General features: G+C 39.5%; 1 protein-coding gene across 1 annotated transcript in view; it reads left to right on the plus strand.

Moving 5' to 3' along the window:
* The window catches only part of lrp1bb (low density lipoprotein receptor-related protein 1Bb), a gene marked incomplete at its 5' end in the record, with an annotated part of 288,040 nt that overhangs the window by 75,375 nt on the left and 185,690 nt on the right, over window positions 1–26,975 (plus strand). Inside the window, one exon of the mRNA XM_079427014.1 lies at window positions 25,302–25,439. Coding sequence (XP_079283140.1) covers window positions 25,302–25,439 — 138 coding nt within the window. The remainder of the gene's footprint in view (window positions 1–25,301; window positions 25,440–26,975) is intronic.

Genomic DNA, 26,975 nt, shown 5'->3' on the forward strand with positions numbered 1-26,975 from the left:
GCCTTCAGACTGGACTCAGGAGATCTTCTATCAGGAGATCTGACCAAACCTTTCCTCTCCTTGGCTATTTTTCCTCCAGTTGAATTTGATTCAGGTGAACTTTTTTTTTGTTTTTTGTTTTTTGTTTTAACTGTCAGCATTTTCCTGCAAAATATGAGGCCAGTCTCTCTAGGTAAAAAAGTTTGACTTGAAATACGTTTCAATAACCACTCATCCAAAAATATAGACACGTCTTTTTAAAGCCACTACAACAATCAAATCACCGTCACTATTCATTTGGGGCAGCAGAATTGCTGTTGTTTTTGTTAGTAAGAATGAAGGACAGAGGGCAGCCATCATCATATTCCCTGTAATTGCTTTTTGACTGATGTGCAGCTGCCATTGAATTGAATCAGGCCAGATTACCAGCCGAGTTTCAGAGCTACCGTGGCTCTAAAGAAAGTGAATCAATTGTAGAAGAACCCAGCCCTCGAACAATTTGCTAGATCCATTCTTTCCCATAGAACTAATCTTCAGTCATGCTGGAGAGAAATGCAGCGGTGCCTCTTATTGTAAGATGTGCAATAACATTTTTGGATTTTCAAATTATGTAGGATGAACTTGTGAAATCAGTAGTCTTGTGCTGAATCCCATGTTGCTGCATCTGAAGATGTGTACCTGTGTATTTCTAACCTAACAAAACACCAGTTTAAAACCACAACATGTTCAATCAAGCGCTTTGTTCAGTTCCTATTTGTAAGTGAGATATTAAAGGGATGAAATTTATGTGATTTACTCGTGCTTATGTCATTTCAAACCTGTAAGACTCCTGTGGAAGACAAAGATATTTTGAATAACGTCTTTTGTGTTCCACCATAGAAAGAAAGTGGAAGACGTCTTTTGTGTTCCACCATAGAAAGAAAGTGAGTAAGTGATTGATAGATTTTTCAAATTTACTTCATCCAAAAATTTGTCAGCTTCTTTAAATGCAAAGCATTGGAATAGATTATAGATTTCATGTGACCAGAACCAGAACAAGGTAGTATTCCTTGGCATGTATAGTGAGCTTCAGTCGTTGTATGTGGAATTGGGAATTGTTAAGTTCCAAAGTGTATCACTATCAAAGCATTAAACATAGAGGTGTAGTGAGAAACGCTGTTTATGTACAGTTTGTTGCGGCCTAATTTTGGGGCCTGTAGCTTGAAAGCGATAGAGCGATTGAGAAAGACAGAGAGGGAGAGACCGGGAGCAAGATGAAACCGTTTGACATTTATAATTCTGTCCCTTGATAGTGAATTTGCTTGGTGGGGATATGTGTGTGTGTGTGTGTGTGTCTGTGTGTTTGGTGAGTGTGTAGTAATGTGGTGGTGGGGCATAGCAAGGACAGAGACCAGTGGTGCATAGAATTATCACTTGCTTTCCTGTCTCAACATTTTGGAATTGGAGCATTTTGGATCAAAATCATTTTCATATGTTCTGTAGAATATCAGAGACTGAATCAGACAAAGTTAAGATGCATCAGAACATTGAAACCTGAGGAGCTGGAATTCAGAGAGGCCCCAAGGAAACAGGACAATGTCATAAATTAGATTCTGGCACCACTAGTCTGAAGCAAGCAAACTAACCAACTTTTTCACAGAACAGCTTGCAACCTTGAGACAAAAGAACACTTATTGATAATTCCAATTCAGGAAGGAGATCGTCAAATTTGGGGCAAATAATCAAGACTGATGGTCAAAGAGATGGCCATCACGTGTTCCACGATTGAATTCACGAGCTTCCTTAGACTGACTTCTCCCCCACATAGAAGACAGACAAACCAAAATTCCTTTGTCTAAAGAGCATACCTTCGTTCTCCATGGAACTATACAAAGACTTTTTTTCATATGCACATAAAATCATCCTAAAATGACATTTCTATGCAGAACCCAATATTATGTTTGTAACCCACATATTAGACTATCAAGTTTTAATCATATATTATGTATGTCTTTTTAATCATTATTGAATAGCTGAAGGAATCCTATGCGTGTTTGGTATTTGAAAAAGTTTGAAAAATCATGCTTTAAATGTTTCTTCCAATCAATTCTTTGTCAAATGTATCATAGTCTTGTTATAGAAACCATGTTCAAAAGTATACTTTGCAAGGGCCTGTAAAGTTCGGACCGCTGACTGAACAGATAACATGTTGATTTATTGATGGGGTGGAGAAACAAAGCAATACCCCGAGCAAGGACAGTATCTAATTGGTCAAGACGTCCAGATGGGACAGTCTGAAAGCCGAGTTTAAAAACTCAGGACACCATCAAACACTCTCTTCTTCTTAAAAAATGCTCTCTTACAACCTCTTGGTCCTCTTCTTCTTAAAAATGCTCTCTTGGTCCTCTTAGTCACTCTCTCTCCTCTTCTTCTCTTTTGCCACCGCGTTTTGATGCTGCTCTTTGAGCGTCCTCTGGCCCACGTCCCAGCTGCTACCATAATGAGAAGAAAACCAACCTAGTCTTTACATCCTTTTATTCTTTTACTTTATTTTCTTTTCCGTTGTGAGTTTTGTGTACTCGGTTAAGTTTTGCCGCCACGTCTCGTCTCCGAGTTCAACTGGAGTCTGTGACCACCTCAAAACTTCTACAAGCCACAACTCCATTGGCTTCCCAAGACGTCACTTCACGACTACTGAACTCTCAACCAATCAGACACTTCGGGGAACCCCCTTTCTGCAACGAGGACGACACAAAGGAAACCCCTTAACACAGGCATAGCAAGCAACACATCCAGGTTCTAATTGAATTGGTGTATTTAATATAAATCTTAGCCTCATTGAGAAACTCAAAGTGTGGGTTAAATAAGTATTGCTGTAAACTTGGGATTTCACATTTCCATTCTCTTAAACTCATCCTTTCCTTACTTTCTCTCTTTCTGCAACGTGTGAATGTGTGAATGCTTGTGTTCATGTGTTAGATTAGTTTACATGTCTTAGGTTTATATAAATAAAATCTTATTTATATTGAAAAGAGAAGTATCTTGTGTTTTGTGCTCTCAAGTTAATGTCTTAATCTGCCAATCTTGTTACTGTGCTATTAAATAGTGTTTTCACTATATTTTGGATTTTAATATCTAGTGCAGAGTTTGTTGTAACAGTGATTCTGTTCAAATCTCCATAAAATCATAAATGATTCCAATTGAGCTAAATTAAACTATTTCTTTAAATTACATATTAATATTATGTTTTTATTACGTTACAGTTCATAAATCATGAATTTAGCAGAGAAATGTGTTGGCCAGTTCTGAGTAATACCTGAAGGATTCTCACAGCTGCTTAATATTCTGATAGTCTTATAGTCGTGTTTTTCTTGTAAATATCATTGGACGTCACTGCAGGGCTGTTGTACTAACAAAAGAGAATGGAAAAATGATCTTGTGATGTTTCTGAAACTGAATTTGCCCTTAATACTGATTATTCCTGCCTGGCTGTTCAGTAAAATTAATTGTCATTACATTCATGTCACTATAATAAATCATTGTGAGTTCATGCATTTCATGTATTCTTACTAATCAGACAATCATGTAATTTAGACATTTAATAACTCTACTGCACCTCATTCCATACTCCATCTCTGTCTCCACCCCCTCTCTCATTAGAGCCCATTTTGTGTGACGTTGGAGAGTTTCTGTGCGGTGACCAGCTGACCTGTGTGTCCGAGAGCTGGCTTTGTGATGGGGAACCAGACTGTCCAGATGGTTCTGATGAGGTTCTAGACAAATGTAAGTAACCATTACACCAACCCACAATGCCACAAAACAGATCATTATATCAACATCTCTGCGTTCCCATATCTCTATGCACCAAATAATCAGCATCAACCTGCACATGATTGCTCCTCGCTTTATTTAATTCCAGATTACACTTCACATGCAAAGTGTGGGGAATGATAGCTGGGAATTTTAAGGAGATAAAAGTGTCCTGATTTTAATATTTAATTGTATTCATGAAAAGATTGATCAATTTATGCTAAAACCTGGTGCCCAATTGCTTCATGTAGATGCAGGACATTTCTAGAAGAGCTTAATTTATTACAGATTCCAGGCACAGTAGGTCAACTATTCTCACCACTGGTATTCTATTATCATTTAGATTAATCATGTTCACTCTGTTTTATTTATAATACCTTAGAATGGATTCCAGGCGTATTTATCATGGGAATTTTGAGGAGCTCATTAACATAGATTATGTATCGATAGGAAATGCATTTCAATCAGCTTTTCATAACAAAATGTGCAGTGCAATTTAATGTGTTTGTAAGCCAACACAGACTGCTATCGCATGAGTGTTCTAACAGCACTCCACTGGCATGGGTAATTTTATTCATGTGTTTGTGCATATTGGGCACCTTGAGGTTACCGTGTTGCTTACGATAGTGGAGTAAAATCAGTGAGTAAGCTGTGCTGCCCCTTTAATCTAGGAAGCTGTGTACTTTTTTTTATCATGTTATGTATTTATCTATGTATTTAGACAGTCCTAATCATAAAGATCTGCCAAGGACTGAAGGATGCACATTAGAAAAACAAAAATAAAAAAACATGTCAATGTAAATTTTCTACATGGAAAGTAAAATCAAAATTATCCAGGTCTGAAATATATTTTTGCCAATCTTAAAACCATGTAAATTGTTTGGATAAAGATTATCTATTAAATTATTAAACAAAACATTTTCCCAAAATGGTAGCTGTGGGGTAAAGTGTGCCATCTGCTTCAGGGTGAGCAGTGCCAGTAACTCAACTGATGTTGATAATAAATTACATTGCTCTTGTTAAAGTGGTAGCCAATTTCTTTTCCAAAAATTGAAGGAGTGCTGGCAAAGAAAAATCCACCTTTCAATGAAAACAATCAAGAGTTTGGTTCCCACACTGAAGAAGTTACCTCAGCCACAAAAAGTCTGGACAACTACTAGGACGTAGTTTCCCTGCAACTTTCTTCAGTCTAATAATAGATCTTTTATATACTTTTTTGTCAAAAAAAGTATATACAAGTGATTTAAATTAAACCTTTATGAAGTATTTATTTTATTTTATTTTATATCTCGTTATGGTCTTATTTGGTCCCCCCCCCCCCCCCCCCCCTCCCCTTATAATTATTATTAAGTCCTTTTTCTATGGTTCTGCGTTCTGGACACTTTCCTCTAATTTCACTTGATAGCAGACATTGGAATTTAATTAGATGCATTAATTTCACCTCTATCTTCTTTCTCCTTGACTAGAGGTTAACTTAAGTAAAAAGTGGCACAGCTTACCCTGCTCTGTGCTCTAACTGCTTTAATTTATCCTCACTTTTTTAGGCTAAGACACTTCATTAATTTTGACTCTTCGTAGAAAGGACTACATTTATTTAAAGTCATCATTCTGAGACACTGAGCTGGCATTCTTATTCATTGGTTAATACTCAGACCAATCTTCAAAGTAATTGAAATTTTGAAGCATCTTATTGCTTCAAAGTTGATGAAAACTGTTATAATTTGCAAGTACATCCCTAAATAATGTATCACTCACAGTGGGACTGTTTAGATTATACTATGTCGCTTCTGATATTCTTCAAGTAATACTTGCTTGAAAACACTTTAAACGACTGCCTACTTGTTCTCATGTAACTGAATCTAATAATAAAATGATAATGTAGAAGCTCTCACCTCTCGGCTCGTGTACATGTCACCAGCCCCTTCATATTATGATGTTCAACTCTTTATCCTCTTAGTTTTATAATACGATTCACCTGGAGTGTTTTTAATTTCTGAGCCTAGCTGTTACTTGATATTAAGTCCTTGGTTTTCATCGCATAGTTATTGTTTTTGCTGTTCCAGTTTCTGGACTGTGCATTGGTGTGCCCAAGTTCTGCCACCACAGAGAAATGTAATCACCGCATTCCCAGGGCCTCCAGGGAAGGGCAGCTGCACATTTTCAGTGCCACATGGCCAGCGGGGACCTGGATAGGCTGCCCATCCAGTTTCCCTATGGGACCAGCCCGACATCTTGGGTTATCAGGAGAGCTGGGAGACAGCCCACTTTCCTGTAATGAAGAAAAAGCTTGGAGCTTTCCAAGCACATCGTGCTGTTTCTTATATTGGTCAGTGGAGTATGACCCCTCATGTGAATGTTTTGACATGAGTTATGAGTAGAATAACCATATAGCCAAAATAATCCCTGTATCGCTGAAGAGATTGAAAGCTTACCGAGGAACGGCTTCTTAGGGTTTTAATAAAACGATATGGGTCATTTCAGTGCTCTTCAGTCTGTTCTGTATGCTTCTGCCTTTTGTCTTGAGCGCAGTGTTCTTTATCAGGAAACACAAAGACATGCTTCAGTGACAAATTGCTCGACTCTTATTCTTTTTTTTTCCCTCCCTTGAAGTTTGAATTGAACAGAGAGGGTGAGAGAGATTGATTTTTGTTTTGTTCTCATTTTTGTTCTGGGCAAAGCATTAACTCACAACACTCAGAAGGCGATGCAGGCGGTGAGCACATGATGTTCTTGTTTTTGAAGGGATGGCAGCTGTTTTCTTTTGACATCTGTCAAGTTAATTTTACATTACTGGCCCTTAAACCCTTCTTTGATCAACTATATGATATAGTACCTGAATTTTAAATTTTTATAAGAAGCTCTACATGGAATTTATTCGTTTTTATTTCCTTTTGCACTTTTGTACAAAGCCTCACACATGACATTCAGACAAAAATATATTATCATGGCCACAAATTTAAAGGTTTTTTCATCATTTTATTAATTCCTTAATTTATTTTAGTTAAATCATGGCCTCAAATTAATAATCTGTTCCCTCCTTTTAGTTAATTGTGGCCACTTTGTACTAATTCATTCACTACATTCTTAATTTGTAGCCACAATAGTTTATTTTTTTGCTTGTTGTGTGTGGGGCTCTGTAAATTTTGTTTCATCATATTTATTTTTACCTTCCGATTACTGGTTGTTCTCTTTTTATATTAAAATTTAGGTATGCAGTATGCAATTTATATTTAAAGAAGTTAAAATTCAGCTAAATGCTACATTAATGTACTGTATACCTATTCTGTAAAATTACATAATAAAGTACAGGTACATCAATAATGGTTATAGTCATTATAAGCATCATAAGAAAATATATACATACATAATATTGTACAATATGCATTTTATTTTATTGTTTGATTAAACTGCAATTTTTAATTTTGTACAATATAAAGCCATCTGCTCTGTCTTTCTGTCCACTGAGGGTCCTTGGCTTAAAAACAGTTGACCCCAAAACAAAAGTGCATATTGCAGTATAATAACATTGGACTGAGGTTGTGTAGAATTAAGGGGTGGTCTTGCAAAAATAGCTTGGTTGTCGCGTTCCATCTAAGATGCATAGAAATGCGTATGGATTTTATGAGCACTCCTCTCAGGGCAGTTTCCTATGGCCCCTCTCATACTGAAATAAATGGAGAGTAAATGTGCCTATTTCCCAAGAGAACTGACACCTGCAGAAAGGAGGTTTGAGAGGTAATGTAGCATAGCATCTTGTTATTGAGCTGAGGGACAGGCATTCTGCATTATGCAATATTTACCTCAATGGCTGCCTCTGAGCGCAGAATGAAATGCTAACAAAATAGACTGCGTGGGGGACATTTATGAGATCATCAGGTGACATTTAACTTGATTAACATCTTTTGAGCTCTGTGCTTCATGAGGACACATACAGTACAGCACATGTTGGAGGTGAAAATACACTGGGTAGCTTTGTATTGAAATATGGATTTGTAGATCTATACTCTTTCTAAAAAACACTGCACTCTCAGAAAAAAAAGGTGCAAAACTATGATGGTACTTTTTCAAAAGGTACTAATATGTACCATTTAGTAAGTTAAAATGTACAGTGATGTACATTTATACTTTTGTACCTTAGGTTACTGTCCCAGTTACAGCTTTGTACCGTTTTTGTCTGAGAGCAATGGGCTTTGTTGTTAGAGGAGAGTGTTGTGCAATTATTTGAGGCAAATTTGTCATCTGGAAATGAGCAGAATGCTAAGTTCAGAGCACAAGCTGCTGTCATTTTTTTCCCCCTATGATTTCTGTATTGTCTCACAACATCAAGATGATCCAAATCAAAGCAGCTTATTAGAATGACAGTTTTTTAAATGGGAATTTCATTATGCTGGTACTTTCTCATTTATTTCTCTCAGTTGTTAGATACAGTTGCAGCCCACATATATAGACATCAAATGGTGAAATTTATGTTTATATGCACTTAGGCATCTGTACAGTTTGGCTGATTTAAAAAAAAAAAAAAAGTCTGTGCCTTAAATATCGTGACAAATTGCCCACAGGGAACAGAATTCTGAAAGCAGGAAGTGGTGTGTTCCTGACTAGGACTTAAATATAGTTGAATTGGCAAGTACTTAATCAGACTAAATGTGATTAAATGTGTAAAATGTGTTTTCTTCACCTTATTGTGGCCATCAAAATATATTAAATAAATGCATGTGAGTGTGTATAGCATATATATCATAACTTCAGACATCCAGGGGGTTTGGCATGTGAGCAGGGAGCTTTGGAGATGATCCTTTTAATTTAGTGGGAGCCTCTGTGCTGTGAGCCAAGCTGATTCACTTCCTGTGGATGATGCCATCTGCTTGGGGGCAGCAAACAAACAGACAGACCAAACAAAGGCAAAGCTTTCTTCACTGTCTGTGCGTGAAGCATGCAGAGTTGGGTGCAGCTTAAATAAGGTTGAGACTTGATTTTATTTTCTAAATTAAGAGGTAGTCAGATGTGAAGGTTTTACCCAGTGCATACGATATTTTAGCTCAAAAATCATAGCTGGGTCATACTATTTCATTATGTTTATTTCATTATATTTTTTGTTGTGAAGTAATTAATGTAAAAATTATTAGTTGTCTTTCATCATAATACCACTATTTTGTTTTGTTTTGTTTTCAAAGGTGGCTAAATTGAAAAATGTATTAATTGCAAATAATTAAGATATATTCCAGGTGTTTCTTATTTCTGTCGCTGTAATTACAATATTTTAAGCAAAACATTTTCTTGAGACTATTATTTTAATTGGCAATTAATTTATAGTTTTACTTTCCATCTTATTATTAATTTGTAATTAACAAAAGTTTATTTGTTCGTTTGATCAGTCGATCAAAAGCTTAACTGCTTAACAGGAATGAATTTCCTTTGACTCTCCCATTACCTTATATGTAATTATGATGCTAACTGTGCATTCTGTTTATTCACTCATCTTGTATGTACAGTATAATACCTTATATGTATCCCCATAACCATATATGTAATAATGCTAACTGTTCATTCTGTTTAATCACTCGTCTTTATAGTATTAATGCTACATCAGGTCTGGTTACTTTCAGTTTGTAAAGATTTTGTCATAATATACTTTGGAATGCACAATGTTTCTTGGCAGATATGATGCCTCCATAGTTAGAGATTCTTTTTCTTTTCTTGACAGATCTTTGAGTTTCACTGCTGTCTTCTCTCTTTCACTCCTCCGCTCCTTTTGTTAGGGACAAAATCACTAGCTTGTCACCAGCAGCCCTGTGAAAAGAGCATATTTCAACACCTTGACAGCTTCGCTGTCACGATACTTCTGGATGACATCAAACTACTAAAGCCTACATTAGCCCCCTGCTGTTGTCGAAGAGAACTCTGTTGGTATATGCTAAGCTTAGAGGCAGGAGAGCAAACAGATGGTTTTCATTCAGTGTGGAAATTGTCTACTGTGAGGCACAATAGCAGAGGGACCTTCACATTCCACAATAATGATGAAACTAACACCTCATCTTTGTGAATAATTTATGCCTGTATGTTATGTGGCAGCGCAATCGCTTTCAAACAGGGATCCTCAGTTAAACAAACAGAAAAGTCTAGACGTATTATAAGATCATTCTACATTTTTTAACCAATCATCTGTTATGAATAGAGTATTTCCTACAAAATGTTGCCTTTGCCAGAGCTGCTTTATGCACATTTCAGTTAAGTACTCCAGTTAAGTATGTTAATTAAGCAGCCTTTGTCACCATAAGATGATCTGATCTCATTAATATTTGTAGGTATTCATACGTAATGTTTACTTGTGCATTTTCTCTTCATTTGGATACAGTATACAATGCTTAAGTTAGTATGTTCGTAATGCATGCAAGGAATACCTTACTAATAAAATCATATTGCAAATAGTCATATGAGCTAGAGGAAATGTCATCATTTACTCTTCAGACCTACAGTATATGAATTTATTTCTTCTACAGAACACAAAAGTTGATGCTTTAAAGAATGCTGTGGTCATGACAACATTGGACCCTATTGACTTTCATGGTATGGGCATTTTAACTTTGAAAAAAGTACAAACAGCAGCTTTAGATGGCAGGAAATGGTAAACGGTTCGATTGGACAACAGTCATATTGTAGTCAATGACAGTCATCAAAGAACATGCATTTCATCATTCATTCAGTGGTTTGGGTGACCAACATCCCTTGAAGGCAAGTCAGCATATCAGCATGCTGGAAAGTACAAACAGTAGTCTATTTTCTCTGAAGGACAGGATGTGAATCTTTACAATTATTAATATCACAGAATCATTTTCTCTATGTGGATCCTGTCTTCTATGTCTGTGGATCTCTTTACCCCGAAACTGCGTTCTCCTGTGATTTTTTATAGAGTTGGGACCAAGCCAATGGTTATTCTGTGTTCATGAGTACAGTACATTTATTCCCAGAGTAATGGACTGGCAGACTCGAAAACAATGCAGTAAAATATGTCCTTTGCAAATAATTGTTTGCAGAGAAGTTGTTTTTTGGCTCTGTTTCTCCAAAGAAGCTATGCATTATTTATATGAATGACATTAATACTAAGGTGTTTACCCAGGAATGGAGCCTGTACGGTGATCTACATAACAACAGACATCAAAAGATCGGGGTATATAAATTCTATCGGCTTTGCTATGGATCCAAACACAAAGCCTTCTGAATGCATCGGGTCTTTGAAAGGGACTGAATAGTGGTGTTTAAAAATGCATGGAAGTGTGAATGTGCCGATTCTCCTGCAGGGGCTTGGGTGTGATGTATGGACACTTTATTGAGCAATGAGTGGTTTTGAATGTGATGTATTAACAGACGGTGCATTGGAAGGCATAGCCCGGCGGAGGAAGTGATGGCTCCATTTCATAGGATGTTGATTACATTACTCGATGATGATGAATTAGTTTAATTAAATCCATCCAATGATTTACAGAGGATATATGCCAATATTCAGTGAGAAACAATGGGCTCTGTGCATGTTACTGCCCTGTGGACTTTCTTATTGAAGTTTCTGTTCCTTTTAGGGAGGGGAGGGAAGCTGTGGTGTACTGGTTAAGGTCCAGGTGCTGGTGACCGGAAGGTTGCAAGTTTGATCTCCCACGTGCAGCTGTTATCTTTTTTGAGGTGCCATTCTATGGAATTCATTATACAATTGTTACTGTTAGTTGAAATCATATATAAGTTATATATACATATATAATTTATACACAAATTATATATGCAGTATATATAATTTTTGCTTTTGCTCAAGACAAAATGCACTCTGTTTAAAAGATTAGGATCAATAAGAAAAAAATAATATTATCATTTATTAAAAAAGAAAGCACATTTATCAGTAAAGACTTCTACATTGTTACATTTCAAATAAATGCTGTTTTAACTTTTTATTCAGAAAATAATCCTTGAAAAACATTTTAATAATTTGTACAACGAATAATAATTGTAATTTATTTTTAATTGGAACTTACTAATGCATATATTTGGAATTGATGATTTAAGGAATTAAGATAAGTGAACATCAATTAAACAATAGTACATTTGTTTAATCAGCCAAATAATATGGCTCACTAGTAAACAGAAAATTATACCTGGGCAAAAATCTGAACTGTGAGCATTTACTAGGCAAATGCCTCAAAATAATAATCATCATCCATAGGCCTTAATTAGTCTGTCAGCTGTGTCATTAAAAATCAAACACATCCTCATCTGAAATTACCGCTTAGTCTTTAAAATCCATTAAATCGAAGTGTTTTCATTCGAGCCCCGCATAGTGTATAGATATGGGAGGGGGGATGTGAAATTGTCCTTACGTTGAGATAACAGATGTGGACAGTGTGGCCTGAAGATATTCTCTTTGACATTTGAAGATAAACCCAGGTGGACATCGGAACGAATGCCACTGTCTCTCGGAACCAACTTTAAGAACACAAACATACAACTCTGCACCCCATGTAAATGGCAGATATAGCTTCTGATAGTAAAGGAAGGAAGGAAATTACAATGCTTCTCTCTTAGGATAGTGAAAAATACACAATGCCACAACACCTGCGCCACCTTGACAGATTGCTGTACTGTTGCCAAGAGCGTCAACAAGAGGCCGATAGCTAAAAGAGCTAATAAACAGCAAGAAACAAGGAATTCAAGTGACATGTTTGTACATAACCACAAGGGTTGTGGCTGCTCAGTCAAAGGTGTTACATTTTCAGAGTACTTCAATTCTTGTTTATATTAGTGAATTTAAACTAGTTCTGTGTATCCTGAAGGAAATAACCACTGTTTACAAAGCAGAAAAAGAATATTGTTATGGTTTTTCAGAAAGTTGTAGATTTTCAGCTTTAGTTTAATCAAGGGCTTCAAACACAACGTAGGTAAGGCAGAATCAAAGTCAGAGTTCAGGGATCAGGAGGCGGCGGCAAACACACAGGATAATCAAATGACAAGGCAGATTGAATCAGAGTAGGCAGGCGGCAGAGAATCAGAGTCCAGTAAACAGTCCAGGTCATACACGGGGAAAATCACACACGGAATAAACACTCGGAAATGTTTGCATGGCAAGACAAGACTTCGCAATGAGGAAGCTGGGAGAACAGTTAGTTCAGAGTCAATGGGAAACACCTGTGAGTGTAATCAGCCACAGGTACGGGGTATATGGGAAATTAAGTCCAATGATAGTTAGTACTCAGGTGACGCTGCCCTCTGGTGGTGAGCGGAGGGAGCCACAGAGGCTGAATTCATGACAGAGCCTCTCCCCTGTGAGCGGCTCCTGACGTGAGTAGGCAAACAACGCCGGGGTCTTCCTCGAGGTCTTGGGGCAGGTCTGTCCGGGTGATCTCTGTGGAAATCAGTAGTGAGTGAAGGGTCTAGAAAATCATCAGCATTGATCCAGGACAGCACCTCCCAGTCCACGAGATACTGGAGGAACCTGCCCCGACGACGAGAGTCCAGGATTTCCTGGCCGTCGATGATGATGGGAGGAGCTCTCTGGTCACCAGCCTCATCTAGGACCTCCTCTCCTCTCGGACCACCAGCAGGCTTGAGCAAGGAGACATGAAAAGTGGGTGAGATACGATAATAGGCAGGTAAAGCTAATCTAAATGAAACTGGAGTGATTTGTCTAATGATTTTAAAAGGACCCACGTACCTGGGACTGAGCTTCTTGCAGGGTAACCGGAGCTGTATGTCACGGGTGGACAACCAAACCCATTGCCCTGGTTGGTAGTTGGGATTGGCTCGCTGATGATTATTGGCCTGTCCTCTGGTGCGACGAATTGCTCTTTGTAGATGGACATGAGCATTGTTCCACGTCTCCTCGCTGCGTTGTAAGCATGAGTTAACCGCAGGTAAGTCCGAGGGTTCTCCAGACTACGGAAATAATGGGGGTTGGAAGCCTAGGATGCATTGGAAGGGGGTGAGACCTGTAGATGGCTTGTGGAGTGAATTTAGCATACTCTGCCCATTGCAGATAGCGACTCCAGTCGGACTGATTTTTCTGGCAGTATGAGCGAAGGAAGCGGGTGAGTTCCTGGTTTAATCTTTCCACTTGACCGTTGGCTTGAGGATGGTATCCGGAGGTGAGGCTGACATTAATGTTCAGTAGTTGGCAGAAGGCGGACCAGACTCGGGAGGTGAACTGCGGATCCCGATCAGAGACTACATCCTCCGTTAGGCCATAGAACCTGAATACATTATTGCAGAGAACTTCAGCAGTTTCAAGGGCAGTGGGGAGTTTGGGAAGTGGTATCAGCCTGCAGGCTTTTGAGAAACAATCAATTACTGTGAGAATGGTAGTGTGGCCCTGAGAGGATGGTAGGTCAGTCACGAAGTCAATGGCGATGTGTGACCATGGTCTTTGTGGGATGGGTAATGGATGAAGGAGGCCGGCAGGTAATTAACGCTGAGATTTGGAGGTATTGCAGATGGTGCAGTTCTGGATGAACGTGATGGTGTCAGTTCGTAGAGAAGGCCACCATAACTTATTGTTGAGGAGTTGTACTGTAGCCGCTATACCTGGATGACCGGAACTAGGGTTAGTGTGTACCAGTTGCATTACTCTCTGTCTTAGGGCCTGTGGAACGTACATGAGGTTGGGTGGAGTTTCAGCCGGTGGTGGCTCGGTGACCTGAGCTTCGGCGATTTCGGTTATTATGTCACACTGCACAAGTGCGAGAATGATAGTGGATGAATGATGGGTTCTTGATCTGGGGATAGGAGGTCAGACTCATGAAGTTGAGAGAGAGCATCTGCCTTGGTATTTTGAGAGCCTGGACGATAAGTAACTCTGAAATCGAATCTGGTGAAGAAGAGTGAGCATCTGACTTGTCAATGGTTGAGTCGTTTGGCTGATTTCAGATACTCTAGGTTACGGTGATCAGTGAGAACAGTGAACGGATGCTTAGCCCCCTCCAGCCAGTGACGCCACTCCTCGAATGCTGCCTTAATTGCGAGGAGTTCGTGGTTGCCAACGTCATAATTCTGTTCTGTAGAGTTCAATTTATGGGAGAAGAATGCACAGGGGAAAAGTTTGGGAGGTTCACCCTGGTGTTGTGAAAGCACTGCCCCAATGCCTGTGCTGGAAGCATCTACTTCTACTATGAATTCACGTTCGGGATCGGGATGGTGCAGGATGGGAGCGGTCGTGAATTTCTCTCTTAGTGAACGGAACGCTGCTATAGCCGCCGAAGACCAGGTGAGACGTTGGGTTCCCTTTTTGATCATGGACGTCATGGGGGCAGCGTTTGTGCTGAAGTTAAGTATGAACCGTCGATAGAAGTTGGCAAATCCTAAGAAGCGTTGTAGTTTCTTGAGGGTGGTAGGCTGGGGCCAGTGAACTACCGCCTTTACCTTCTTCTCGTCCATGGCGACCCCTCCAGAGCTGATCACATACCCGAGGAAGGAGATGGTCTCTTGGTGGAACTCGCATTTATCTGCCTTGGCGTACAGTTGGTGTTGTATGAGATGTTTCAGGACTGCTCTGACGTGTTTAACATGTTCCTCATAAGTTTCGGAGTAAATCAGGATGTCATCAATGTAAACAATTACCCATTGGTTCAGCATGTCTCTGAAAACGTCATTAATGAAAGCCTGAAACACTGAAGGACTATTGGACAGGCCGAACGGCATAACAAGATATTTGTAGTGCCCCGTCGTGGTGGAGAATGCCGTCTTCCATTCGTCCCCTTCACGAATGCGAATGAGATTGTAGGCACAACCAAGGTCCAATTTGGTTAAATATCTTGCTTGTCTGAGTTGTTCGAGAGCAGTAGGGACGAGTGATAGAGGATAACGGAACTTGGTTGTGATGTCATTGAGGGATCGGTAGTCGATACAGGGACGACGACCTCCATCTTTCTTCTAGAATCCTGCTGTTGCGGGTGACGTGGAGGGACGGATGACACCTTTGGCGAGCTCCTCCTGAATGTAGGATTTCATTGCCTCTGCTTCGGGTTGTGACAACAGAAAGACTCTGCCCTTGGGAGGTTGCGATCCTGGTTTCAGTGTGGAGGACTCCGGTGCTCAACTGCAGATCTTCAGTGGTGAATGTGATGCAACCGGAGCCCAGAGGTCGGCCATCCAGCGCTGCGACTGCCAAGTGAGAGTCATAGGGAACAAGGGGAATATTATTATCCTTAGCGAATGATACATCGATGAAGTTTCCTGCAGCCCCTGAGTCGATCAATGCTACTGTCTCAATGATCCTCCCATTGACCTCCAGAGTGACTGCAATCTCTAAACTGGTAGTAGATTTGGAAATTGAACTCAGCGCAGCGGGATTACAAGATGGACGAGTGGGACAGGCTGCACGTAGATGTCCCGGTAATCCGCAGTACTGTCGAATGCGTCTCTCTCTCTCTCTTCCTTGCTGATGCGTGTTAAGCCAATTTGCCTGAGTTCTACGTCTGAGTTAGCTGCTGAAAGTGTCATGGGAGAAGTGGGCAGACGGTTGGTGCGACGAGATCGAAGGAGATTGTCGATCTTGATGGACACCTCGATGAATTGTTCCAGTGATTTTCCCTCGTCGCGACAGGTGAGTTCGGACTGTAACTCCATAGACAAGCCTTTACGGTAGTGGAGCTTGAGAGGATCATCTGGCCACCCCATCTGAGCTGCGAGAGTGCGGAATGATAGAGCATAATCCGCCGCCGAACCCCTTCCTTGCCGGAGAGATAGCAGTTGCTCACCCACTTCCTTTCCTCCAGCGGAGTGCTCGAACACCTCCTTGAAGCGTTGAATAATTGCTCTGAACGAAGGGAAGGTTGGTCTATCCTCACTCCATACTGCAGTAGCCCAATCCAGTGCTCTCCTCGTGAGAAGCGAACACACGAATGCTATGCGGCTCTCGTCTGCAGGGTACAACATGGGTTGTTGATTGACAAACATAGAACATTGAAGTAAGAAGCCCGTACATTTGTCTGGAGATCCATCAAATTTCTCTGGAAAGGCGAGAAAAGGGCTGGAGGTGTTGGGAATAGCATGAGCTTGAGGTGGATTGGGGGTTGGAGCAGGATCATTGGGTGCTTGGAGACAAAGCATTTGTAAAGCCTTTACCAGTTCTTTGGTAATCGAGGTCAATCGGTTGAGCTGCTGCTGGTGTGTGGCCAGGACCGATGCTTGAGCAGAGACCTCGGCTAGAATGCAGATTGATCGAGATCTGGCGAAGTCTTCTGTAACGAGGAGTCAGTGACGTTAGGATGCATGTGCAGCTTTATTAAAACAGAATGCAAGTCAAACAGGCAGAGTTCAATCACGGGTTTCAAACACAACGAAGGTAAGGCAGAATCAAAGTCAGAGTTCAGGCTGAAGATCAGGGCAGATTGAATCAGAATAGGCAGGCGGCAAAGAATCAGAGTCCAGTAACCAGTCCAGGTCAGGTCATACACGGGGAATCACACACGGAATAAACGCTCGGAAATGTTTGCATGGCAAGACAAGACTTCGCAATGAGGAAGCTGGGAGGACAGTTTAAATAGTTCAGAGTCAATGGGAAACACCTGTGAGTGTAATCAGCCACAGGTACGGGGTATATGGGAAATGAAGTCCAATGATATTTAGTACTCAGGTGACGGTGCCCTCTGGTGGTGAGCGGAGGGAGCCACAGAGGCTGAATTTGTGACATTATGACACTAAGCACACATCATGTTTTCTTATTCTGAGAAATGCCTTTGAGACTCTTTCATTCTGAAAATGTTTGACAGACATGCAGGTTTGGAAAGACCCGAGGGTAAGTTTGCATTTTTGTTTGAAGTGTGTATTTTCAGTCCCAAACTATGGTGACATATAGTACACAACACAATGAAATTATAGCCCAACATGTCACGGTTCAGGGTGCCTTCTCGGCTCCTCCTGCTGTCTGTGTTGTCCTGTTAATCAAGCAGCATTTTTTGTGCGGGTAAGGGCTCCAATCGACCCCCAGTAGGGCTACTCCAGCCGCTGTCGTTCCCTTCGCGACCCTGGTCACACATAGCGATGGACTTTGTTACTGGCTTGCCCCCTTCTAATGGCAAGACGGTAATCCTCACTGTGGTGGACAGGTTCTCAAAGGCGACCCACTTTATTCCCCTCCCCAAATTACCCTCAGCGAGGGAGACAGTGACTATTGTCTTGGATCACGTTTTCCATATTCATGGCCTCCCGGTGGACGTGGTTTCTGACAGTTTGTGTCTAAATTTTGGATAGAGTTCTGTCGACAGCTGGGGGCGACTGCAAGCCTATCCTACGGATATCACCCGCAGACTAATGGTCAGGCTGAGCGTGCCAACCAGGACTTGGAGAGTGTGATGTGCTGTGTGGCGTCTGCCGAACCGTCATCTTGGAGTTCCAGGTTAACCATGGTCGAGTAAGCGCATAACTCCCTCCCTGTGTCGTCTACGGGTTTATCTCCCTTCCAGTGTTGTTTAGGCTACCAGCCACCATTATTCCCCTCTCAAGAATCTGATACCGTTGTTCCTTCCGCGCATGCGTTTATTCAGAGATGCCTCCGTACTTGGAGGATCGCCAGAGAAGCCGGACTGGCGAGAGGAACAAGGCGTCGGCGGATGGTCACGTACCAAGCCCCGACTTTATGTGTGTAGTCAGAAGGTCTGGTTGTCTTCTAAGGACATCAACTTCAGACTTCCCTCGCATAAACTGGGACCCAAATTTGTTGCACCGTTTATTATTTAGGGTGCCTTCTCGGCTCCTCGTGCTGTCTGTGTTGTCCTGTCATGTTCGGTAGCTCGTGGTCTGGGCAATCAGTGCTGATCGTGCAGCAGGAGGGCACGGATCACGAGCTGACTCTCCCCCACCTGTCGCTAATTCCCCCACTCCCATATATGTTCCTGTTTTTCTGTTCCTCGTTGTGAGTAGATTGTTTTGTCCTTGCTTGTGTTGTGTTTGAGAATCTCACTTCTTTATTTCTGACCCTCTGTTCCCTTGTGCTACAGGACTCGTAGCACGGCGATCCAGCAGCTTGTGTGGTCCGCAGACGCAGCCGGCCAGCTCTGGATTCAACACTTCCTTAAGCCGCTGTCATATATTGTTTATGTTATTTTGTGTTTTGGTGGCGAAAATAAAAGTTTCTCCTGCTCTACTCTGAATCTGAGTCCTTCATCACTCATACCGTGACACAACACAACGAAAAAAAGCAGCAACACAACAAAATTAGGACAACACAGCATAAACAAGTCGCAACACAACATAAAAAAGCCACAACACAACGAAATTAGCACAACACAGCATAAACAAGCCGCAACACAACATAAAAAAGCGACAACACAAAGAAATTAGCACAACACGACAGAAACAAGCCACATCACAATGGAAATAAGCAACAACACAGCAACATTATCATGACACAATGAAATTAGTCCTATACGTTGTGTTGTGGAGATTTTGTTGTGTTGCGTACTACTGGGCCACTGCACTAAACAGCTAGTAGTGTACATCTGAACATATTAGTACACAGGAAGTGGAGAGGGAAATGGGTTGTTCAACTTGTTTGTACATGACGGCATTGTTGTGGCGCGAAATGCAGCTGGAAGGCAGGAAGTTACTTTTTTTTATATATAGGAATCGCTAGCAGAAACTCTGTTTTGCCTATGTTTTGTGTCGTTTATTGATGCTCAAATCGATCAAACCGAGAAACCACAAGGAGCTTTTATCGTGTACGAAAATTTGTTATTCATAAAGGGGGGAAAACGCAGGAAAAAGTGACTTGTAAACCTGAGTCTGCAGTCGGGAGGAGCCGAGTTGGATAATGCTCATGTGTGTAAATGGTTAATATAAGATATTAATAAGATATTAAGATAATAATAAAGAAGTATATAAATAGATACGGGGCTGCCAACTCTTGCACATTAAGCGTGAGACAGTCAGAATTCACTCAATGCTAAATGCCACACAATGTAAATGAGATATTATATTTGCAGTTTGTATAGCTTCATTGATTATAATGGAACATTGTGAGATTGCGATAAATTAAAGTGAGTGAAGGCTTTTTAGTGATTATGGAAGTGCTATTTTCTCACTTTCTAGGCTATAATCAATTCAGAATTTCAATAAAAGTTGTTTTGCGTGCTGCTAATAGGACCACCGGCCACATACCCTGTACATGCAGCAAAATCTTCAAGAGTGACATATAACCCGCATCCCTCATATAAATGCGGGATTCACAGTGAAAAAGATTTGAGGGTCAGAGTGTGTAATAAAGGCAGATAAATATATAGTATGTGACACATACAATACATTTATCTATGATTTCTTGGCAGGCAAGAAAAGGCTTTTATTGTGCTCTGTTTCTTTTCATAGTTGTAAAAGTGACCAGCAAGTTTGTGTTTGATTTTCTCATTTTCATTCAAGCTTTGAGGAGATATATGTTGTTTTAAATCACTTTAAAGTGTTGCAACAAAAATATTAGCCTTATTTGCATGTATATGAACAATGCATCTAGGAGCTGTCACGGTTCAGGGTGCCTTCTTGGCTCCTCGTGCTGTCTGTGTTGTCCTGTCATGTTCGGTAGTTCGTGGTCTGGGCAATTAGTGCTGATCGTGCAGCAGGATCAGCACTGAAGGGATTATTGAATAACCATCCTGAGGCCTCAAACTCTGAGAACCCCATATGGAGGTCCATATGATCTCTCTCTTGTGAAAAATAGACAGCACATAAACCATGGATGGAGCCATAGGGTTGTCTTTGAGGAATAACCATTGTAGAGTTGTCTTTTCGCTTGTGTTTTTATTGGACCTGAGGCCGTTCTTTGGTTCTGAGAGATATTGGTGAAAGTGGAGCTCAAAAGGCATGCCCAGGGACCTCATGTACTGGGAACGGTTTGCTTTCCTGTCCAAGGTCAGTTTTAAACTGGCTTTACTTTCTCGAATGTCAGTGCACTGAACATTTCAAATGTCACTGACCTAAAGCAAGGGAGAGAACATAAATACCGTGTCTGAGTGACTCTGTGTGTAGAAGAGAAAAAAAAAGTGATTTCAGAAATGAGGATAGAGGAAAACACTCTTAGCGTAAATTACTTTAGGAGCATTTAATGTGGGAGTTTAATATGCAATGTCAGCAATTTTATAGAAACATATATACGTAAATTGGTGGGGCCATACACATAATCATGAAAGGATAACTGGTTTACATAGGGGATTCAGAATAGGGGAGAGTCGGTATTTGCGGTAATAGGTAAGATGTATCACTCTTAATCTATTAATTTGTGCCTCATTTAAATTGACTGCCCATTTTCCATTTTTCGATTTTTTTATTTTATTTATTTATTTATTTTTTGTTTTCTTTGGACGTAAATGACTATTATTTTCAGGTGTACTAATCATATTATTTTTTGCTGTGATTTTAAAATTGCCATTGAGAATGAAATTTTACAGGTTTTGGTATTGACTACTGAAATGTTGGCATTGTGTTAACCCTTAAGCTTGCCATGAACATTTTTTAATTATTGTCCTCAAAGAATTCATTATTTTAGATTCCTCGATTAAAGAGGCAGAACGGATGATTTCATATGAAAGCCTTTCGTTACACATTAAGTAGATGGATTAGCAACTCCCAGCTGATCTCTCTTCTTTAACATTGAGAAAAGTGGGTAAATATCACCATGGTTTTTTAATTAAAAGCAATATGTGAAGGAAAGGGAAATGGTTTATTTTGGCAATGGGCTATCTTTAAAGTGACACTACAGCCATTCCAGCAAGTTAATGAAAAGGACAAAATGCTGTTCACTTGAGGAGGCCCTACTTTGTATGGAGCAGGAGTGCAGTCTCCATCTTTATGCTTATTGTTCAGCCCAAATCATTTGATTTCCTGAGACTCCTGGTTTCTTTGGGCAACTAATTGAGGCTCATATTTGCATTTCATCCTGAAGGCCTTTTACTGCCAGAGCCAGACAGCTGGCATAGCAGAAGACCTTGAACTGTAATGAATTCTAGTGAGATAATGTGTGCATTTGTAAGAGAACTTAAAATGCTTTTTATATATAGGAAAAGGTATCAGTGCAATTACACCAACTTTAGACTAGCTCCTCTTTACCACCAGAGGTTGAATAGCAATTTAGAACTTCAGCCGTCTTCAGCCTTACTTTATAATGCATTATTCAGTATGCACAGTCCTGAAATGGAGTTGGCTATTTGTTTTAGTTGTTACGTAGAGTGAAACAAGTTACAAATCTCTTGCCAATTAAACAAATAGCTGGGAAAAAATCGCTATTCTCTATTTGAATTAGACATAAAGAACATTGGGCTATGTACACATTTAAAGTAATAGTTCACTCAAACATGGAAATTTGCATACTCACCTTCAAACCATCAAGATGTAGATTAGTTTGTTTCTTCATAAAAACAGATTTGGAGAAATTTAGCATTACATTACTTGCTCTTCAATGGATCCTCTGCAGTGAATGGGTGCCGTCAGAATGGGAGTTCAAACAGCTGATAAAAACATTGGCGTAATCCACAAGTTCATTAGTTCATCAGTTGACATTGTGTAAAGTGAAACACTCCATATTTGTAATAAATTCATCAAGATGTTTTTAACTTCAAACATTTGCTTCTGGCTAAAATACAAGTCTTCTATCCATAATATTGATTTCTCCAGTGAAACAGTCATCTTGAGTGAATCAGGTGAGAAATATGCACAGATCCAACACTGTTCTAAAAACAGCTCTAAACAGTGAATTATGAATTATGGACTGGTGTTTTGGCTCAAAGCGATGGTTTAAAGTTAATGCTGGATTTGTGTCTTAAAAACAAAGCTTTTCACTTTACAAGACATGTAAGTTAAAATGCCAAAGGCATAAATATTCACTATAGACTGTTATCCAAACTGTAATGTTTTTTTTTTTTTTTGACAGTTCTCCTACATGCTAGTACGGTAGGCATGTGTGTTCCGCCTCCACTTTCATGAGTTTTCTCATGATGGAGGATGTTTCACCACGAGTGCTATCTGGCTTCTAATTCAGTACAGGGTGAAGATAAATAATTTCCTATCATCCCTCAACTGCACAGACGCCATCTGTGTTATCCAGCACGGTGCATCTGAAACTCCTGAATATTCATCTCTCCCTCTCATCTGATTAGATTAGTCCCCAATCAGTTTGTGAGTGGAATGATTCTGTATTTGACAATGCAGTTTTATTAGGATAATCACAGTTTGTCACAGCCCCTCACTCCACTGCGTTAACAGAGCATTGCATGTGACATGGGCCCCTCGATTGTTTTACTGCTGTATTTACTCATGAATAATGGAAAAGCGCCTCATGAATGCATAATTAGAGAGATGTGTGGCAGTATATCTGTACAGTTTTAATTGAAAATTAGCATGGCTATTAATCAATATATTTGGGCCCCAAAATCCCTCTGACACTGTTAAATCTACTGAGTTGTGTATGTGTATATGAATGGCCAAGGACAGAAACAAATGACGTTTTAATTGAAAAGCCTGTCCTGGATCTTCTCCTCCAGCTCTCGGAAGAAAAGTCACGAGGTTGTGAGGTTGTTTAGCCTGCCTTTTGTACTCACGTTTGAAATATGAGTATGCAAAGTTGAGGTCACTTACATCTGACTTTCCCTAATTTAGAATATCCTTGGGGTTCGGAAAGATGTGGTCTAGAAAAAAAAAAAAAAGTTTCGGCACATTAACATGAACGAGAAAAAGGAAAACGTCTGTGAGAACAATGAGATGCATTTGTGAAATGTGAAAAGCATAAATGTGCATCGGCGGATAAATCATACGCTTGTTATACGTTAAGGGATGACACTCCCCCATTAAACGACCCCCTTAATTACAGCGTCATTTTATCTTATGAAGTCTAAATGAAAGCTGATGAATAACCTCGACTCTTCCGGAGGATGTTTTCAGTGGTGTAGGATCAGAGCTCGGAGGAAACTGGGACTCCGGAGATTTGTAAGAGGTCCTGTCACATGAGCTATAAATCTCACGCTAAGTGGCTGTGTTGCAGTTATGGTAATTGATACCAATGTAGTTAAGGTGCAATGTGACATATTCACAGTGTGCAAGATGGAAGTCAATGTTTCAGTTAGACGTGTTTTATGTGTTCTTGTGGCTGCTCAAGCAGATGAGGGTCACCTATGTGCCTCATGAATCTTTAAACAGCTGCTTGGTGCAGCCGTGTCAATAGATATCTCTGAGGCTTTGGCTCCATCTCTCTCTCTTTCATTCTCTCTTTCTCTTGCTCTCTTTCTCTCACACGCAGAGTGATTCAGAATAGCTTAGCAGTGTAGCCTATATGCGAACGTCTGATTACTGTACAGAGTAATGCCTTCAAGTAAATACATTTGCATTTGTGGCTGAGTTTACAGACTGTTGATGCATTTTTTTAATGGAGAAAAGGGCTATTTACAGCAATGCTATCATTTATTTTATACAACCCGTTTTAGTGAACTTCATTATTTATCTGGAGTGCTATCTTTGAAAATATCTGAATAATGTTGTTTCTGGAGGGTTTTTACATGCACATGGCTACATATTGATTCTAATTATTGTGTAATATCTGTTTATGTAATTTTATAAATGTTAAATAATTTTTTTTTATTTTTCATTTTTTGGTTTTATATTCAGAACCTAGTTTATAGAAAGTATGTGGCTCTGCAAACTCATTGCATTGCATTGTGTGTGTGTGTGTGTGTGTGCACTGCATATAGTAAAAAAACAGTAGTATTGTGAAACATTACAATTTACAATAGCTGTTTTCTACTTTCATATATTTTACATAATAATTTACTTCTGTGATGTCTTTGAGTCAGTCTTCAGTATCACACTGATCCTTCAGAAGTAATTTGGTTCTCAAGAAACATTTATTATTTTTATCATCAAAGTTGTGGACGTTTTTGCTGCTTAATATTTTTTCAGGCTTCTTTGTGAATTCAAGAGAATTCAAGACAAATTTCAACATTTATCTGAAATAGAAATATTTTGTAACATTGCATATTTACTGTCACTTTTGATCAATTTAATCCGTCCTTGCAGAAATAGGTAATAATTAGTAATTTCTACTTTGTTAGTATTTCTACTTCTACTTAGTATTTCTGCAACCTCATTGAATTGCAGAACTTTACTTTTACAGTAAGAGATGTATTGGCTTTAAGTTGTTAATTGAATTAGCATTCATTAGGATAGGAAAGAGGAAGGTTGAATTGTAAATTAGAAACCTGTAACCATTTATTAGCATTTCTCTAAAGAACCACCGACAGGAAATGGTGCTGAAGGAAAGATTTTGCCACAAAACGAAATCACTCTGAGGCTGGCAGTGCATTTTAAGCTGAATTTAATCAAATGGATTGTTTCCCATTTTCATTTGCATCCCTCGAAGCTTAGCAAATTAAAGCAAGTGACATTTGTCTGAACCACGTAGATTTTCATAAAACTGTCTTAGCAGTTATTAAAGTAATTACTGACAATACAGTCAAACTGTGTGGATGATATGTTTTAGCTAAAATAACACCAGACGTGTATGCAAACCATCATTCTTTTCTGTTCTTTAGGTAAGGTGGAGGTGATAGTCAGATGTCCTCTAAATCACATACAGTGCATCGGGACGAGAAAGTGCATTCACTTCAACAAGCTCTGCAATGGGGCGAAAGACTGTGAGGACGGTTTTGATGAAGGAGTCCACTGTCGAGGTAGGACACTAGATGTCTTTGCTAGACAGATATTTATTTTGATCTGTCAATATCAGTAAGCTCACTGTTTGGACACAAACAGCCTTTCTATTGAAAGCCTAATGCGGCATATCTTTACATAAATTGCTTTTATGCTAATGGAAGACGAACAGGTGAATGACGCCGCAGGTTTGATGTTGGACACAATCAACTCTTGTTCGCAATCATCCAAGCCACAATATCAAGCAGGTGGAGCCACCTGGACTCTGTGATATGACAATACCGACTCAGCAGTTGGCATTGGGTGGATGCCCGTTAGTAGAGGCGGCACACCTCAGGCTGGCCAATTGTGCGACCTTTGGTGAACTGGAAGCGTGTGGCACCCAGCTGGGCAGTGCCAGGAGCAGCTGATCCTGCCCTTTGATCCAGAGCCTGGCTGAAAGCTGGCCAGTGACCCATATAAACAACACCAGATTATAAGGTCAGGTGGATTGCAGGGGTTTCCTGCAGGGTTGAATCAACATGTTTCTCTAGACTTGAGAGACTGGTGGAAGAATAATAATTACTTTTGTATTGCCGGAGAAATGAGACTTATGTACATGCTGTTGGTTAGATTACAGAGTTGTATCCAAAAGTGTTCTTTCTTTCTTTCTTTCTTTCTTTCTTTCTTTCTTTCTTTCTTTCTTTCTTTGGGAGCGTGTTTCCACCACAGAAAAGGTCTTTGTGACTTTTTTTAATCTCACGATACTATATGTGACTTTTTTCTCGCAATTCTGTTATCTCACAATTCTGAAATGTTATTATATTGTATTATAATTTCAAGAAAAAAGTCAGAATTGTGAAAAAGTCACCATTTCCTTTATGTTTTTATCCCATAGAAACTAGCTTTTATCATTTATTTATAGCAAATTAATTGAAAATTTACACTAGTCCCAAAAGTGGTTATTTTATTTTATTTTATTTTTAACATGTATTTCTCATTTTATTTTATTTTATTTGCAGAAACAAAGTTCCATAATTTATTTATAATAAATATAAACACATTTAAAATTACCCTACTCCCGACTAATTTTCTTTTCTTTTCTTTTCTTTTTTTTTTCCTTTTTTGAAATATCTAATAACTATGCAAAGTTACTGCAACTAACAACTGAGCTAATTGTAAAAGATGCACATATTTAAGATTAATTATTTCTGGGTTTTGGAAATTTTGTTAAATTCTAAATATATATTTTTTTCCATAGGGATCTCTTACTTTTGGGTCCCACTTTAAATTAACTTCAGATGATATTTCCTCTCAAGCAGTGGAAAACTGCCTGTTGTGTAGTTTTTTTCTACATTGGTCTATAAACATGACATTATTAGTTGTGTTACCCTTCGCCACCATATAGTATTAGCTCATTCCTTGTGAGCCAAACCTCAGTTTTCAGGTTTATCTGCCCTAAAGGAAGGGCTGACCTCAAAACATCTTTTTCTGACAGAAGAACCAATCGCCTTCCTGCGCAAGGAAAGAGATTGGTCTAGTTCAGTGGACAGAAAGATTAAGGTTTTGACTTGACG

The sequence above is a fragment of the Barbus barbus genome, assembly GCF_936440315.1.
Source record: "Barbus barbus genome assembly, chromosome: 10".
Taxonomy (NCBI): domain Eukaryota; kingdom Metazoa; phylum Chordata; class Actinopteri; order Cypriniformes; family Cyprinidae; genus Barbus; species Barbus barbus.